The 17,058-nt window shown below is 38.4% G+C and overlaps 1 protein-coding gene and 1 non-coding gene across 2 annotated transcripts in view; both read right to left on the bottom strand.

Annotated features, from left to right (window-relative positions):
• LANCL2 (LanC like 2) overlaps nucleotides 1–17,058 on the bottom strand; it is a 51,865-nt gene that overhangs the window by 19,248 nt on the left and 15,559 nt on the right. Inside the window, exons 3-4 of the mRNA XM_046021405.1 lie at nucleotides 1,074–1,281; nucleotides 57–204 (exon numbers count right to left, since the gene is read on the bottom strand). Of these exons, the coding sequence (XP_045877361.1) occupies nucleotides 57–204; nucleotides 1,074–1,281 (356 nt within the window). The remainder of the gene's footprint in view (nucleotides 1–56; nucleotides 205–1,073; nucleotides 1,282–17,058) is intronic.
• Nucleotides 8,609–8,716, bottom strand: LOC123952379. Its single transcript, XR_006820630.1, has one exon. It is a non-coding gene; the product is annotated as a U6 spliceosomal RNA (small nuclear RNA).

The following is a 17,058-nucleotide window of genomic DNA, read 5'->3' as shown; positions in this document are numbered from 1 at the left end:
AGGTTGGGACGGTAGAGATGACGGGGCGCCCACAGCGGACGCCAACCCCACAGTACCTCTTTAATAGCTGACTCACACACGGTGCCTGGACCGATCTCCGTGTTCAGGTAGAGTAAGGCGTACAGATAACCTGCCCGTCCGTAGAGCAGCTCGTCGGGGAGGTCTGAATCCCGGCACACAATGGTCCTCTGGAGCTGCAAAAGTCTACCCAACGAGAACAATTCCGTTTTCCCAGAGAATGTCGGAAACACCACTTCCGGAAACTCTTAGTAATCCTATCGCTGTAGAAGTTTCCTATTATTTGTTTCTCATTTAAAACTGATTTTAAGGAATGCAAACAAATGGAACCCAAACAATGAAAACTTCTCCACTACACTCGCCTCCCTCTCAGCTATCACATTAATGACAACACACCTTTCTGTTCAATGTATCTACCTTGATACTAGTCTAAACCATGTGAGAGATGATATTCAATTTTGAAATCAGAATTAGAAGAAGGTGATTTAAAATTTAAGAGAAAATAGTACTAAATAAATAAATAAAAGGGAAAAAAAAGAAAATAGTACTAAAATGTAGTCAATGCTTGGGAATTAGCTTGACTCAGTCTATCATTCAACAAACATCAACAGACACGCCACCAGGCACGAGGGGAGCGGGGCCTGACTTCTACCTCTTCAAAAGCAGAATATAAACCAGAGGGGCATAAAAGTTTTACAATGACAGTTCCAAAACAAATGAACCTAAAAATAACTTAGTTATGATAGTAGATCCAAGGCATATAAGCTAATTTTTGTGCAATGAATGCAACCAAATATTACTTATGAAAAGGATCAAAGTACATGAAGAAACATGTTTATTTCTCCCAAAATTAAGGCAGACGCAAGCTTGGATGGAAAGGAGGCACGTGATCTTATCATCACGCTCAAAGTTAACATGCAAACCTCTTTACTTCTTGGAAAGACTTGCTGGCAACAGCAGATGAATTAAAAAGAATTTTCTTTTTAAATGTCTTCCTACAGTAAGACCTTGAGCTGAGAAGTTAAGAGTAAATGCTTCCAGTTTTAAAGACTCACTTTGTGATGCATTCCTGGGACTCGCAATCACTTTTGAGTTTATGATACACCACAGCTCCTACAGCAAGGGGTCCAGCATCCCCACAGAGGAAGGTGACCCTGCGGCCATTCAGGTTGCGAAGGGTTCTCTTTACGTAGTCCAGGGATCTGAGCAGGTAGGTCTGGTCACAGGTGACCCGGTACAACTGCAGGTACAAAAGGGCTATGCCTGGAAAATTCCCCAGCCCCGAAGAAAGCATTATTACCTTCTAGACATTATTTTGTGATCACCTGGAAAACTTACACAAACCCTCTGTTTCTGAAGGAGCATCAGCAAACTAATCACATCTGATACATCTTTTCAAAACAGAAAGAAAAAAACCCTCAGGGTAGAAAAAGCCTAAACTGAGTTTAAATCCCTCATTTTGCTAATTGCTCTGTTAGAGTGATTCAGTACCTCCTAGACAAGGTAAAACGTAAGACTGCCCACACATTCCATATTCCGTAGATTCATTTCAAGATTTTACTCCTTCTCTGTATTTTAAGCTAACTGGGATCCTTTTCTTTTTACTTCTCATATAATCACTTCCTCTTATCTTACTCCAAATTAAATCATGACTTTTTAAATTTTACAGCCTCACCAGGCCCCCACCAAGCAGGACCCGATGCGGAGTTCAATCCCAGGACCCTTTCTAAAAAGTTAGAAAATTTTTCTATTTCTCACCATTTTTCAATTGTCTTTAGTGACCAAACCATCCAAATGACCAAATGACCAGTGAGTCAACTCACCGTTTATGGAATGAGCCATACGATGCAGAGTAAGGTAACAAACACAGAGGGCAGAGTTTATTACCTACGCAACCTTTCTATCTTAAAAATTTTATTATTTAGGAGAGAGCAGACAACCCTGAGACACGACCTGAGCTGAAACCAAGAGTCAGATGCTTAACCGACTGAGCCCCAGCTGCCCCGTCACCTTCCTATTTTAAAGGACAAATTCAGACACTTAAGTGAACCAGAGAGGGGTCGTCTTGATCTCTTTGACCACCATCGCTTCTTTTTCCCACCCCACAACCCCTGGTAATCACTGTTCAACTCAACTCTGTTTCTACGACTTCACTGTTTGTTTGTTTGTTTTTAAGAATTCATGTATATGTGAAATCGTGGTTCTGTCTGTTTATTTCACTTAGCATAATGTCCTCTAGGACCATCCATGTTGTCACCAATGACAGGATTTTGTTCTTTCTCGTGGTTGAATAATGTATCATTACCTCCACACAGATGTAGGTGTAGGTACAGATGTACGTGTACACGTAAATACAGACAGAAATACCACAACTTCTTTATCCATTCATCCATTGGCAGATACTAAGGTTGTTTCCATATTTTGGCTGTTATGAATAATGCAATGAACATAGGGGTGCACGTATCTTTTCGAATTAAGTTTTCTCCCTTTGGAAAAATACCTTGAAGTAGAATTGCCGGATCACCTGGTAGTACTATTTTTAATTCTTTACATTTACTTTCCCACCAAAGTATACAAAGCTCCCCTTTCTCCACATCCTTGTCATCATTTGTCGTCTCTTCTATTTTTAACAAAAGCCATCTTAACAGGTATGAGGTGATATCTCGTTATGGTCTTGATTTGCATTTCTTGATAATTAGTGAACACTTTTTCAGGAATGTGTCAGCCATTTGCATGTATTCTTTGGAAAATATCCACTTAGGTCCTTGGCTCAGTTTTTAAACTGGATTATTATTATTATTATTATCATTTTTACTATTGAGTTGTATAAGTTTCTTATACATTTTGTATACTGACCCTTTAGCATAAATATGGTTTGCAAACATTTTCTCCCATTCTCCCAAAAAAAAATTACCTTTTCTGTTAATTGCTTCCCTTGCTGTGCAGAACTTTTTAGTTTGATGTGTTTCCCCTTGTTTATTTTTTCTTTTGTTGCCTAAGCTTTGGGTATCATATAAAAATAATCATTGACAAGATTTGAGTCAAGGAGCCCCTATGTATTCTCCTAAGAGTTTCACGGTTTCAGGCATTACACTTAGAGTCTCTAACCCATTCTGAGTTAATTTTTGAGAGTGGTATGAGATAGGGGTCCGGTTTCATTGTTTTGCACATGACTCTTCAATTTCCCCAATATGATTTATTGAAGAGATGATTTTTTTCCTCACTATGTGTTCTTGTTGCCTTTGTCAAGGATATTAACCATTTAGGCTGGGTTTATTTCTGGGCTCTCTATTCTGTCCCATTCAGCTATCTGTCTGTTTTCATACCAGCACCATATTGTTTTGATTACTACACCTCTGCAATATATTCCAAATTCAGAAGTGTAATGCCTCCAGCTCTGTTCTTTCTCAAGACTGTTACTGCTATTTTGGATGTTTTGTAGTTCCATGAAAATTTTAGGATTTTTGTTTTCCGATTTCTGTGAAAAATACCATAAAATTTAATAGAAATATTATATATAGATTTCTTTGGGTGATATGAATATCTTAACAATATTAATACTTCTGATCCATGACAATGGGATATTTTATCTACATCTTCTTCAACTCTTTTATCAATTTCTTACAATTTACAGCACAGAGGTCTTTCACCTCCTTGATTAAATTTATTCCTAAGGATTTTTCTTTGATGCTATTATAAATGGAATTGTTTTCTTAGTTTCATTCTCCAAGTTTACTGTTAGTCTATAGAAACACAACTGATTTTTGTATATTAATTTTGTACTGAATTTGTTCATCAGTTTTAACAATTTTTGGCCTGACCCTTAGGGTTTTCTCTATGCAAGATCATGCTACCTGCAAACAGAAACAATTTCACTTTTTCTTTCTGACTTGGACAGCTTTTATTTCTTTCTTTTTGCCTAACCACTCTGGGTACATGTACATATTTGTTATTTCCTCTCGATGAACTAACTCCTTTATCATTACATAGCAACTGTCTTTGTCTCTTATTAGAAGTTTTTGAAGTTGAAGTGTATTTTCTCTGTCATAAGTATATCCAACCCTGCTCTATTTTGGTTTTCATTTGCATCAAATGTTATTTTTTCCGTTTCTTCACTTCCAGCTCTTCCACTTTCCACAGTCCATTAGAGCTGACGTGAGTCTCTTGTAAGCAGCATATTGTTACATCTTGTTTTTTACCATTCAATCACTCTGTTTCTTTTCGTTTGATAATCCATTTAAATTTAAAGTACTTATGATATGTAAGGACTTACATATGCCATCTTATTCATATTCTGGCTGTTTTATATTTTCTTCCTCTTTCGCTGTATTCTCCTAGTCTGATGATTTTCTGCATTGGAACACTTTGGTTCCTTTTTAAAAATTGCTTGACTAATACTATACACTTTTCCTTTGTGGTTTATATAACATATAACATTCTATTTAAAACTGATAAGTTAACTCTGACAAAAACTACTCCCTCCAACATTTTGTTTCTAATGTCACATTTACATATTCTATATCATATATCCATTTAAAAATGTCATAGCTATAATTCTTTTTAATATTTTTGTCCTTCGACTTTTGTGGTAAAGTGATCTACACTACAGGGCCTGAATTTGACTATACACTTCCCTTTATTAGTGTTTTATATGTTCATATTTGCATCCTTTCATTGCAGTGTAAAGAACTATTTTAGGGGGCACCTGGGTGGCTCAGTGGGTTAAGCCTCTACCTTCAGCTCAGGTCATGATCTCAGGGTCCTGGGATCGAGCCCCACATCCAGCTCTCTGCTTAGCTGGGAGCCTGCTCTCCCCACTGCCCCCACCCCTGTCTCTGCCTGCCTCTTCCTACTTGTGATCTCTCTCTCTGTCAAATAAATAAAATCTTAAAAAAAAAAAAAAAAAACGATTTCAGCATGTTTTGTAAGGCAGGTCTTATGGTAATGGACTCCCTCAGCTTTTGTCTGTGAAAGTCTTTGTCTCTCCTTCATTTTGAAAGGACGGCTTTGCTGGGTATAGTATTTTGCTTGGCATTTTTTTCCTTTAAGGACTCTCCTCCCAGCCTATGAGGTTTTTGCTGAGAAATCCACTGATAGGTTGATGGGTGCTCCTGTGATGTAAGGAGTTTTTTTTTTGCCTCTTACTGCTTTCAAAATTATAAAAATTATCTGTGTCTTTGGTTTTAGACATTTTATTATAATGTGTCTCAGTGAAGTACTCTTTGGGTTGAATATATATGGGGAATAAAAGGCTTCATGAACTTTGATGTTCATTTCTCTCCTGAGATTTGGAAAACTGCCAGCCATTATCTCTTTAAATAAGCTTTCAGTCCTTTTCTCCCTCTTTGTCCTTCTGTGACTCCTCTAATGCACATGCATTGTTTCACCTGATGATATCCCATAATTCACAGAGGCTTTCTTCACTCTTTTTTCAAACTTTTCTCTCCTCTGACTTTGCAATTATTAATTATATGTCTTCAAATTCACGGAGTCTTTTGTTCTGTTTTAGTCTACTGGTGATGTTTTCTATTACATTTTTTCATTTCATTCACTGTATTCTTCAGCTCTCCAATTCCTCTTTAGTTCGTTTTTTGTTTTTATGATAGAAATCATAAACTTCTTGTTTATGAAGTTATGAAGGCTGGGTGGAGAATGTCTCTGTCAGCCCTGCTAGGGATTCTGAGGCTTTATCGTATCTTCTCTACATATATGCCTACTCCAAACTTCTTGTTCCTTATTAGGAGTGAATTCTAATGATTGTATGACTTCTCCTAATTCCACAAAGTCAGGTTACATGCTAGGAGTCTCCTGTTTGCTTTCCCTACAGCAGTGTTAAATGCTTAAGTTTGTAGGCTCTCTTTCACTTCTACAGGGTTGAGCTGGCTTTCTATTTATTCTAACTGTCCACAAAGACTTGTACTCACTGCCTTCAGGGGCACACTCAGTTACAGGGTGGAGCACCATGTGGGTAAGGAGAATGAAATGTCAGAGATGCCCGTGGGTCAGATGGGGGGATTCACAGGCCAAGTGTCCCCAGTAGCCTGTGGCCAGGCTTCCTAAAGGAGTGTGTGGTTAGTAAGACTTGTGTTCCTTGTTGAGTTCTGAACATTGGTTGCTATGCTCCCAGTGTCTCCCTGCCACTCAGTCATGTAGATCACCCCTGTATTCTGAAAGAGTGAGAAAGAAGCAGATGTCTTTGAGAGCTGGGGAAGTTGCAAACTCACTCACATGTTCTCACTTTCCCCTGTGGGAGAAACTGCAGACCGAGTTCGTCTTTTAGCACTGAGCTGTGCCACCTTGGAGGTGGGTGACATGGAAATGGGAAACTGTTCTGCTTATTCTCTTCAGTGTTCCCAGTCTCAGATTTTTTTCTTCTCCCAGTGAGTGTGCCGAACTTGTCTACTGGACTCCTAGGTCCCACAAAGGTACTCTCATCTGTGTGTGATTGCCAAAAGCAGTGTTCTTTGGGAGAAAGTTGGTAGAAAACTCCTGTTCCACCATCTTGCTGATGCCATTTTCCTTGGGATTTTCTGTTCTTTCAAGGTTTGGTAAAATTTCCCAGTAAAATTTTGGGGGTAGATCTTGAACACCATTCTCAAGTTTTTATTTGGAAGTTTGTCTACTTAGATGTTACATCTCTTCTGGGGAGAGGTTTGGTAGATTATGTAGTCAGAGAGAATTATCCATTTCATTTACATTGTGAAATAAATTTATACACAGTGAAAAGGAGTGTGGCTTCTAAAATTTCCTGTTACAGTGGTTTCTCCACCTCATTTATAATGTTTCTGTGCCTTCTTCCCCTATCTGCAAACTTCTGTTTGGACCTTAATTATATAATTTAAAGTAATGAATGTCACTATAAGCTCATGCCTGTGTTCCCTCAATCATATCTTCGTTATGGTCCTCTACCATAGGATGGCTACTTTCTCCTGCCCTTCCTCCTTTTTTGTAAAGGGCCAGATGGAAACTTTATGTTACCCTTTAAAGTCCCCATTCAGTCTCATTGCATACTCTTCTATTTCAAAATTTTTAGGAATTAAAAAAAAATACAAATATATACTAGCAATAGGTGAAAGCTCTGGCTGTTCCACATTCATCAGGAATTGGTACGGTCAGTGTTTTGGATTTTGTCATCTCCCTAAGACCATAAGATGTTGAACATCTTTTCATATACTTACTTCACATGTGTATTATCTTTTTTGATGAGGGCCTTTTAGGTATTTTGTACATTTGTAAAAGAGTATTTTTTTTCTTTTCCCTTACTGAGTTTTTTAAGATTTTATTTATTTATTTGACAAAAAGAGAGTGCACACAAGCAGGGGAAGGGGGAGAGGGAGAAGCAGGCTCCCCACTGAGCAGGGAGCCTGATGCAGGACTCTATCCCAGGGTGCTGGGATCATGACCTGAGCCTAAGGCAGATACTTAACCAACTGAGTCACCCAGGCTCCCCCTTTATTGAGTTTGAAGAGTCCTTTGTATATATTCCAAAAAAAAAAAAAAAACCCCTTTATCAGATATGTCTTCTGCAAATATTTTCTCTCTTTTTTAAAGATTGTGTTTATTTGAGAGAGACAGAGTGAGAGAGTGAGAGAGAGAGAGAGAGAGAGAGAGAGCATGAACCAGGGGAGGGGCAGAGAGAGAAGGAGAAGCAGACTCCCCACTGAGCAGAGAGCCCCACTTGGGACTTAATCCCAGGACCCCCAGGATCATGACCCGAGGCAAAGGCAGATGTTTAAACCAACTGAGACACCCAGGCACCCCACAAAGATTTTCATCTAGTCTGTGAATTGTCTTCCCATTTTCTTGACATTACCTTCCACAGAGCAGTGTTTAATTTTAGCAAAGGCCAGATTCTCATTTATTTCTTTAACTAATAATGTCTTTGGTGTCATATATAAAAAGTCATTGCCACATCAAGGCCATCTAGCTTTTCTTTTATGTTACTTTCTAGTTTTCCAGTTTTCTATTTTGCATCTAGGCCTATGATCCACTTTGGGTTAATACTTTTGAAAGATGTCTAAATTGATTTTGTTGCACTATATGCCCAGTTGCTCCAGCGTCATGTGTTAAAATGACTGTCTTCCCCCATTTTGCTTTTGCTCCATTGTCACAGACCAGTGAGCTGTATATAGCAGACTGCATTTGAGTGAGTCTGCTTCTGAGCTCTCTGTTCTATTCCAGCCATCCATTTTTTGTCATTTCTTGCACCACACTCACGCTGCCTTGATTGTCATAGCTTTATAATAAATCTTGGAAGGCGGGTAAAATCTGTCCTCTAACTTTGTTCTTTTCTTTCAATACTGAGTTGGCTATTCTGGATCTTTTCCCTTTCCATATAAACTTTAGAATCAGTTTGTCAACATCCACAAAGTAACTTGCTGCAATTTTACCTGGCATTGCACTGAATCTATAGATCAAGATGGAAAGAACTGGCAAGATGCAAGTCTTCTCATCCCTGCACATGGAATATCTATTTAGTTCTCCTTTGACATCTTTCAGAAGACTTTTGTAGTTTACCTCACACAGACTTTGTAGACTTTTTATAATGTACGCCTATTTCATTTGGGGGAATGCTAATATGAACGGTATTATTATTTTTTTAATGGACTTCATGAGTTTGTGTCATCCTTGCCCAGGGGTCATGCTAACCTTCTCTGTATCCTTCCAACTTCAGTGTATGTGGTGTCAAAATGAGCACATATGGTATTGTTTTTCATTTCAAGTTCCACTTACTCGTTGTTACATAGGAAAGTGATTCACTTTTGTATATTAACCTCATAACCTGTAATCGTGCAATAACCACTCATGGATTTTTTCATTATTTCTGATTTTCTACACAGAATTACCATGCCATCTACAAAGAAAGTTTTATTTCTTCCTTCCCAATTTGTATACCTTTTTATTTCCTTTTATAATCTTATTGCATTAGTTAGGACTTCTGGTATAATGTTGAAAGCTATTGCAAGAGAGAACATTCTTGTCTAGTTGCTGACCTCAGCAGCAAAGTTTCAAGTGTCTTATCGTTAAATATGATGTTAGTTTTAGGCTCTTTGTGGATGTTCTTCACTAAAAAGAAGAACTATTCCTAAGTTTCCAGAGAGAGTCTACCAAGAATAGGTGCTAGATTTTGTCAAATGTTTCTCTGCATTTATTGATACAATGATGTGGTTTTTCTTATTTAATCCTACTCCACTCTCAAATCACACTGTATCATTTCAAGGATAGAGCCAGCACTTTATAATAACAAAATATTTCTAATTCCTCCCTCTTATCCCTCATATCTTGAGGTCATTCAATTTATTTATATATATTACATGCATTTAAGCATTTAGAAGTATCAGTATAAATATATACATATAAATATACATGATTGAATAGTGTTATTGTTTTGAATATTTTACACAAATGTTATTTTGTATATTTTGACTTGTTAGAGCAATTAAGAATAAAAAAATAAGAATTATTTCACTTTTACTTATTCATTCTCTGATGTTATTCTTTTCTTTATGTAGATCCGAGATTCTAACTTATATCATTTTCCTTCTCAAAATAACTTGTTTCAACATTTCTTGCTGGTAGGTCTACTGGCAACAGATTCCCTTAATTTTTTTTTTTTTAACTTTTTATTTCTTTGACAGAGAGAAATCACAACTAGGCAGAGAGGCAGGCAGAGAGAGAGGAGGAAGCAGGCTCCCTGCCAAGCAGAGAGCCCGATGCGGGGCTCGATCCCAGGACCCTGGGACCATGACCTGAGCTGAAGGCAGAGGCTTTAACCCACTGAGCCACCCAGGCGCCCCGATTCCCTTAATTTTTATTTGAGGTTTTTATTTCTCACTACCTTTTCAAGGCTAATTGAGCAGGTTACAGATTACTAGGACCCTGATTCTTCCCTCTCAGTACTGTAAATACCTCACTCCACCCTCACCTTGCTCATATGGTCGATGAAAAGAAGTCTGGTATAATTCTTTTTTTGCTCTGCTATAAGTAGGATTTTCCCCCCTTCTGTCTTTCAAGATTATTTATTTATGGTTTTATGAAATTTGAATATAATATGCCTATGTGAAGTTTTTGGTTTTGGTCTATCTGTGGAGGTTTTTTTTTTTTTTTGGTGGAGGGCATCTTTGCTATTTGGTGCTCTCTGAGCTTCCTGGATTTATGGTTTGGTGTATGATGTTAATTTGTAGAAATTCTCAGTCACTATTGCTTTAAATATTGCTCCTGTTTTTCCTTCTGTTCCTTCTCCTTCTGATATTCCCATTTCATATATGTTGTGCTTTTTGTCATTGTCCCACTGTACTTGAATATTCTCTACTGGGTATGTTTTTTATACTTTTTTTCAATTTCCTTTTCAGTTTTCTAAGTTTCTATGTCATTTTCAAGGTCACTATTTCTTTCCTTAACTGTACTTCATCTAATAATAAACCTATCAAAGGAATTCTTCATTTCTCTTATAGTACATATGATTTCTAACCATTTCTGTTTCATTTTTTCTTAGAATTTCCATCTCTCCTAGGGTTTCAAAGATGGTGGTGGAGTAGGAAGACCCTAGACTTTCCTCATCTGAAAAATACAACTAGGTAACTACTAAATAATTCTAAATACCTCAGGAATCAACCGAATACTGAAAGAACAAACTCCAAAACTAAAGGAAGGAAAGAGGTAAGAAGTGCAGAGATATGGTTTCTGAACCATGAGAGAAACGGATCATGAATGCTGTGGGAGTGAGGGAGCACAGGTGGTGGAGAGGGGCAAGAGAGAGAAGCACACAGGGTGACGCACAAGAACATTTCTCCAAAGCCGCGGACTTGGAAAATGAGAGGGGCTTAATTTTGTGAGTTCTTGCAGCCAGAGGAGCTTAAAACCTTTTGTTTTAAAGGTCAGCTGACATAGATGCAATAGAGCCTAGAGGGTACTGCACAAATTGTGGAAGGAAGGCAAGCAAACAACCTGAGGAGCAGATGGTGTGGAAATAGTGATCAGAAGAATGTCTGAGGCACACAGTGGCGATTATTTGCTCTTCTTGGAACATGTCCCTGAAAAGCTGTATTCAAGGAGATGCCTCTCAAAGGAGCTAGCTGGCGCCATTTCCCTCTCCTGACCTGAAGCATAAAGAGAGTCACTTGCAGGAAGCAGTGAAGTGTAAACACTGGCTGCCTAATTTTTTGCACCGAGAAGCCCCACACCCCTGTGCTCTGGGGAGACTGCCCTCCCAGTCACACTTCCTTCAGTCCCAGGGTAGAGGGCCCTCGCTCTGAAGACCAGCACAAACTCATGCCCACACATCTCCCAAAAAATGAGTTCTGCAGGGCCTCAGTTCCGGTGGAGGTGGTGACAGGTCTCATTTCAAAAGCAGAAGAGCACACCTAGTTAAAACTTGCCACATTCAGACCAGGCAACAAACATGCTCACAGCAAATGACTGGTCTGCAGGATGGAGAAGCCAAAAACAACAGTAAAGTCCATACAGCACACACCAGAGACACTCCCTGAAGTGCCAGGCCTTGGGCACTATATGAACACAGTTCATAAAGCCATTACATTCAGAAGCATGAGATATAACTGGTTTTTCTAACACAGAGAAGGCAGAAATTTAGAAAAATGTGAAAACAGAAGAATTTGTCACAAATGAACAAGATAAGGCCACAGCCAGAGATCTAAGTGAAACAGATATAAATAACATGCCTGATGGAGAATTTAAAGCAATGATCATAAGAATACTCACTGGGCATGGGGCAAAGCACAGAAAACATCAGTGAGATCCTTACCATAGAGATTAAAGTTAAAAAAGAATCAATCAGAGATGAAGAGTTCAATAAAAGAGATTAGAAACACAATTAATGAAATAAACAGCAGGCTGGAAGAAGTAGAGGAACAAACTAATGACCTAGAAGACAAAGTAATGGAAAGAAATGAGGTAGAATGAAAGAGAAAAAGGAGAACTATGCATCATGAGAACAGATTTAGGGAACTCCATCAAATGTAGTAATATCTTTCTTATAGGAGACCCAAAGGAAGAAGAGAGAAAAAAAGGGAAAGAAAATTTATCTGGAGAAATAATAGCTGAAAATGTTCCTAAATTGGGGTAGAAAACAGAAAGCCAGATACAGGATGCACAGAGAACCCTCAACAAAATCAACAAAAGAAGGCTAATACAAAGACATACTGCAATTAAATTTGCAAAATATAATGATAAAAAAAATCTTTACAGCAGCAAGACAAAAAACGTCTTTAACTTACAAGGGAAAACCCACAAGGCTAGCATGAGATTTTTTCCAACAGAAACATGGCACGCCAGATGGGAGCGGAATGATATATTCAACCTGCTGAATGGGAAAAATAGGTAGCCAGGAACACTTTACCAAGCAAGGCTATCATTCAGACTAGAAGGAGAGCGTTTTCCAGACAAACAAAAACTAAAGGAGTTCATGACCACTAAACCAGCCCCGCAAGAAACATTAAAGGGGACTCTCTGAGTGGAAAGGAGAGACCAAAATTGACAAAGACAAGAAAAGATCAGAAAAAAAAATCTCTAGAAAGAATGACAAAACAAGTAATAAAATGGCACTAAATATGTATCTATCAATAATTACTCTGAATATTTGTAAATGGACTAAATGCTCCAATCCACAGACATAGAATAACAGAATGCGTTAAAAAAAACAAGACCCGGGGCGCCTGGGTGGCTCAGTGGATTAAGCCACTGCCTTCGGTTCAGGTCATGATCTCAGGGTCCTGGGATCGAGCCCCGCATCGGGCTCTCTGCTCCGCAGGGAGCCTGCTTCCTCCTCTCTCTCTGCCTGCCTCTCTGCCTACTTGTGATCTCTCTCTCTGTCAAATAAATAAATAAAATCTTTAAAAAAAACAAAACAAAACAAAACAAAACAAGACCCATCATATGTTGTCTACAAAACTCACTGTATTTTAAATTCAACTAGCCAACATACAGTACATCATTAGTTTCTGATGTAGTATTCAATGATTCATTAGTTGCATATAACACCCAGTGGTCATTGCATCATGTGAACTTCTTAATGCCCATCACCGAGTCACACTGCCCCCATCCACCTCCCTTTTCACAACCTTCAATTTCTTTCCCATAGCTAAGAGTCTCTCATGGCTTGTCGCCCTCTCTGATTTCTTCAGTTTTCCCTCCCTTCCCCTATGATCCTCTGCGCTATTCCTTCTATTACACATATGAGTGAAACCATATGACAATTGAAAAGACTCATTTGACACCTAAAGTCACACTGAAAGTAGAGGGATGGAGAAATATTTATCATGCAAACAGATGACAAAAAAATAAAAGCCAGAGGTTGTAATACTTCTATCAGACAAACTAGATTTTAACCAAAGATTGTAATAAAACAAAAAAGGACACTATACGGGAAGAGTTAAGGTAGCAGAGGATTAGGGGGACCCTAAGCTGTGTCATCCCTTGAACACGGCATTATATATCAAATCATTCTGAACACCCAAGAAATCAGTCAGAAGTCTGAGAGAACAAAAACTGCAAGTCTACAAGTAGAAAAGCGACCATTTTTTGGAAGTTAGGAGGGGCTGTGAGTTGAGTTGGGAGAGATACAGCTACGGATACAGTAGAAGGGATAAAACCTACTTACAGAAGCCACCACAATGTATTTTAAGCAAAATCTGACCTTTTAGAAGTCTGCTACAGTGGGGAACGTGCCGGGCTTAAAGGTCCTCGGGTGGTGAAGTAGGGCAGAGTCCTAGGTGTGACACTGTGGTTTGAGAAGCCCCTGGGTTGCAAGAATGGGTGGCACCTGGGTGCTGTCCTGTGCCCAGGCACTGGAGCATGGAAGGTGGCTGAAAGCAGCAAGTGTTGGTGCTGGCTTTCTGCTCTGTTTGGACATAAACTGAGAAACGCTGGGTGGCTATATGGTCACTCTCCCAGGACGGTCCAGCAAATGGCGAAAGCATGGTGATACACTCCTCTGGAGGAACACTGCGGGTCGGCTCTGGAGAAGCCCATAAAATTTGGAGTTTTGAAACTTGGTCCTGCACCTGAGATGAAAAACCTCAGACACAGCCAAGGTGAATGCAGAGCTCTGATCAAAACAGGGGACACAGGACTGACTGTTCTTCTGTGAGGGCTCACTGGAGAGTGGGGAGGTGAACTTTCACCTCCAGGGCTAGAAAGTAGGACACTGCCATATTCATCCTACCCATCAGTGCTGAAGCCTTCAGGGAGGAAAACAGCGCCACCTTGTGGAGGCTGAAGCTGCTTACAGCCAGCCTGCAACCCTGGACCCTGGAGGTTCACTCCCACTAACACAAGTCAGCCTGAGAATCAGCACAGCAGACCTCTCCTCCAGGCCAGCATGAACAACTTATTTACACTAAATTTCCTGATCAGAGAGGGCTGCAAAGCTTGAGCTCTAGGGGTAAAGAGGATCTAATGGCCTTTTTACTTTCATTCTTTATTCATTTTATTATTTTATAATTATTTTCTTATTTTTCAATTCTTTGTTTTTTAAATAATAACTTTAAATTTATTTATATGTGTATACTTTATATGTTTTTATTGTTTACTTTTACATTATTTTATTTTATTTATTTTATGTTAGACTCTGGATCCTTCTAATAAGCAGACCAAAACATACCAGGATCTAGTTTTGTTTTTTTTTTTTAAAGATTTTATTTATTTGACCAGAGAGAAATCACAAGAGAGGCAGGCAGAGAGAGAGGAAGGGAAGCAGGCTCTCCGCTGAGCAGAGAGCCCAACGCGGGGCTCGATCCCAGGACCCTGAGATCATGACCTGAGCCGAAGGCAGCGGCTTAACCCACTGAGCCACCCAGGCGCCCCTAGTTTTTTTGTTTCTGTTTTGTTTTCTATATTTTTCTTTATCCTTTATGGTTTTTTCCCTCTTTCTTCTTCTTTTCTGGACCAAAATGACAAGATGGAGAAATTCACCCCCCAAAAAGGGAAGTTCAACTCTAACCAGACATTTAATCAATACAGATGTAAGATGTCTGAACTAGAATTTAAAACAACAATTATTAGGATACTAGCTGGGCTTGAAAAAAAGCACAGAAGACAGTAGACAAACACTTACTGCATAGACAAAAAAACTAAAATCTAGTCAGGCCAAAATTAAAGATGCTATAACCAAGACACAATCCCAAATGGAGGTCATAAAAACAAGGATGGATGAAGCAAAAAGCAAATTAGTAATATATAAATTAAAATTATGAAAAACAATGAACCTGAAAAAAAAAAAAGAGGGAAAGATAGGTAATGGACAATGAAGGCAGACTTATGGAACTCAGCAACTCACAAAAATTTAATAATATTCATATCTTAGGAGTCCCAGAAGATGAAGAGAGAGGAAAAGGTTTATTCGAACAAATGACAGCTGAAAACTTCCCTAATCTGGGGAAGGACACAGACATCAAAATCCAAGAAGGACAGAAAACATTCAAGAAATTCAAAAGTAGCTCACAATCACCAAGGCATATCATAGTCAAATGCACAAAATACACAAACAAGGAAAGAATCCTGAAACCAGCCAGAGGAAAAAAAATGTCCTTAACCTAAAAGGGAAGACACATCAAGTTCAAGGCAGGTCTGTCCACTAAAACCTGGCAGCCCAGAAAGGAGTAGAAGGAAATATACAATGTACTGAATGGGAAAAATACGGAGTCAAGAATTCTTTATCCAGCAAGACTGTCATTCCCAATAGGAGACATAAAGACTTACCAAGATAAACTGAAGGAGTACGTGCTCACCAAACCAGCCCTGTAAGAAATATTACAGGGGAATCTTTGATTGGGGAAAAGGGGGAGATCAAAAGCAACAAAGACTAGAAAGGACCACAGAACACCACCAGAAAAAAAATAGCACTAAATTCATCTTTCAATCATCACTCTGAATGTAAATGGATGAAATGTTCCAGTCAAAAGTTAAAAGGTATAAGAATGGATAAAAAGCAAGATCCATCTATAAGCTGCCTACAAGAGACTCATTTTAGACCTAGAGACACCTGCAGATGGAAAGTCAGAAATGGAGAACCATCTCTCATGCTAATGGACATCAAAAGAAAGCTGGGAATAGCCATATTTATATCAAAATTGACTTTAAAATAAAAACTGTAACAAGAGATGAAGAAGGGCATTATGTCATAAATGAAGAGACCTATATCCATCAAGAATATCTAATGATATTTATGTTCCCAGCTTGGAATACCCAAATATATAAAACAATTAATAATAGAGAAACTCATTGATAGTAATACAGTAAGAGTAGGGGACTTTAACACCCCACTTACAGCAATGGAGAGATCATCCAAGCAGAAAATCAACAAGAAAACAATGGCTTTGAATAACATACTGGATCAGATGAACTTAACAGTTATATTCAAGACATTTCATCCTAAAGCAGTAGAATACACATTCTTATCAAGTGTACATGGAACATTCTTCAGAATAGATCACATACTAGGTCACAAATCAACCCTCAACAAGTACAAAAAACCTTGAGATCATATCATGCATATTTTCAGACCACAATGCTATTAAACTGGAAGTTTCAAGAAAAAAATTGGAAAGACCACAAATATATGGAGGTTAAAGAACATCCTGGTAAGGAATGAATGGCTTAATTAAGATATTAAAGAAATAAAAAAAATACATGGAAGCAAATGAATATGAAAAGACAACATTCAAAACCTTTGGGATGCAGCAGAAAGTCGTAAGAGGGAAGTATATTGCAATACAGTCATACCCCCAAAAATAAGAAGTCTCAATGAACAATCCAACCTTGCACTTAACGGAGCTAGAAAAGGAATAGCAAAATAAAAGGAAACGCCAGCAGAAGGAGGGAAATAATAAAGATTAGTGCAGAAATAAATGATATAAAAGCAAAAAAAATCAATACAACAATTCAACAAAACTAAGAGCTGGTTCTTCAAAAGAATTAATAAAATGATAAACCCCTAGCCAGACTTATCAGAAAGATGAGAAAGGGCCCAAATACATAAAATCATGAATGAAAGAGGAGAGATCATAACCAACAAAGAAACAC

Source organism: Meles meles, chromosome 10, assembly GCF_922984935.1.
Source record: "Meles meles chromosome 10, mMelMel3.1 paternal haplotype, whole genome shotgun sequence".
NCBI classification, from domain to species: Eukaryota; Metazoa; Chordata; class Mammalia; order Carnivora; family Mustelidae; genus Meles; species Meles meles.
Note: the sequence above shows the minus strand (reverse complement) of the source record. Positions and strands in the feature narration are given on the sequence as shown.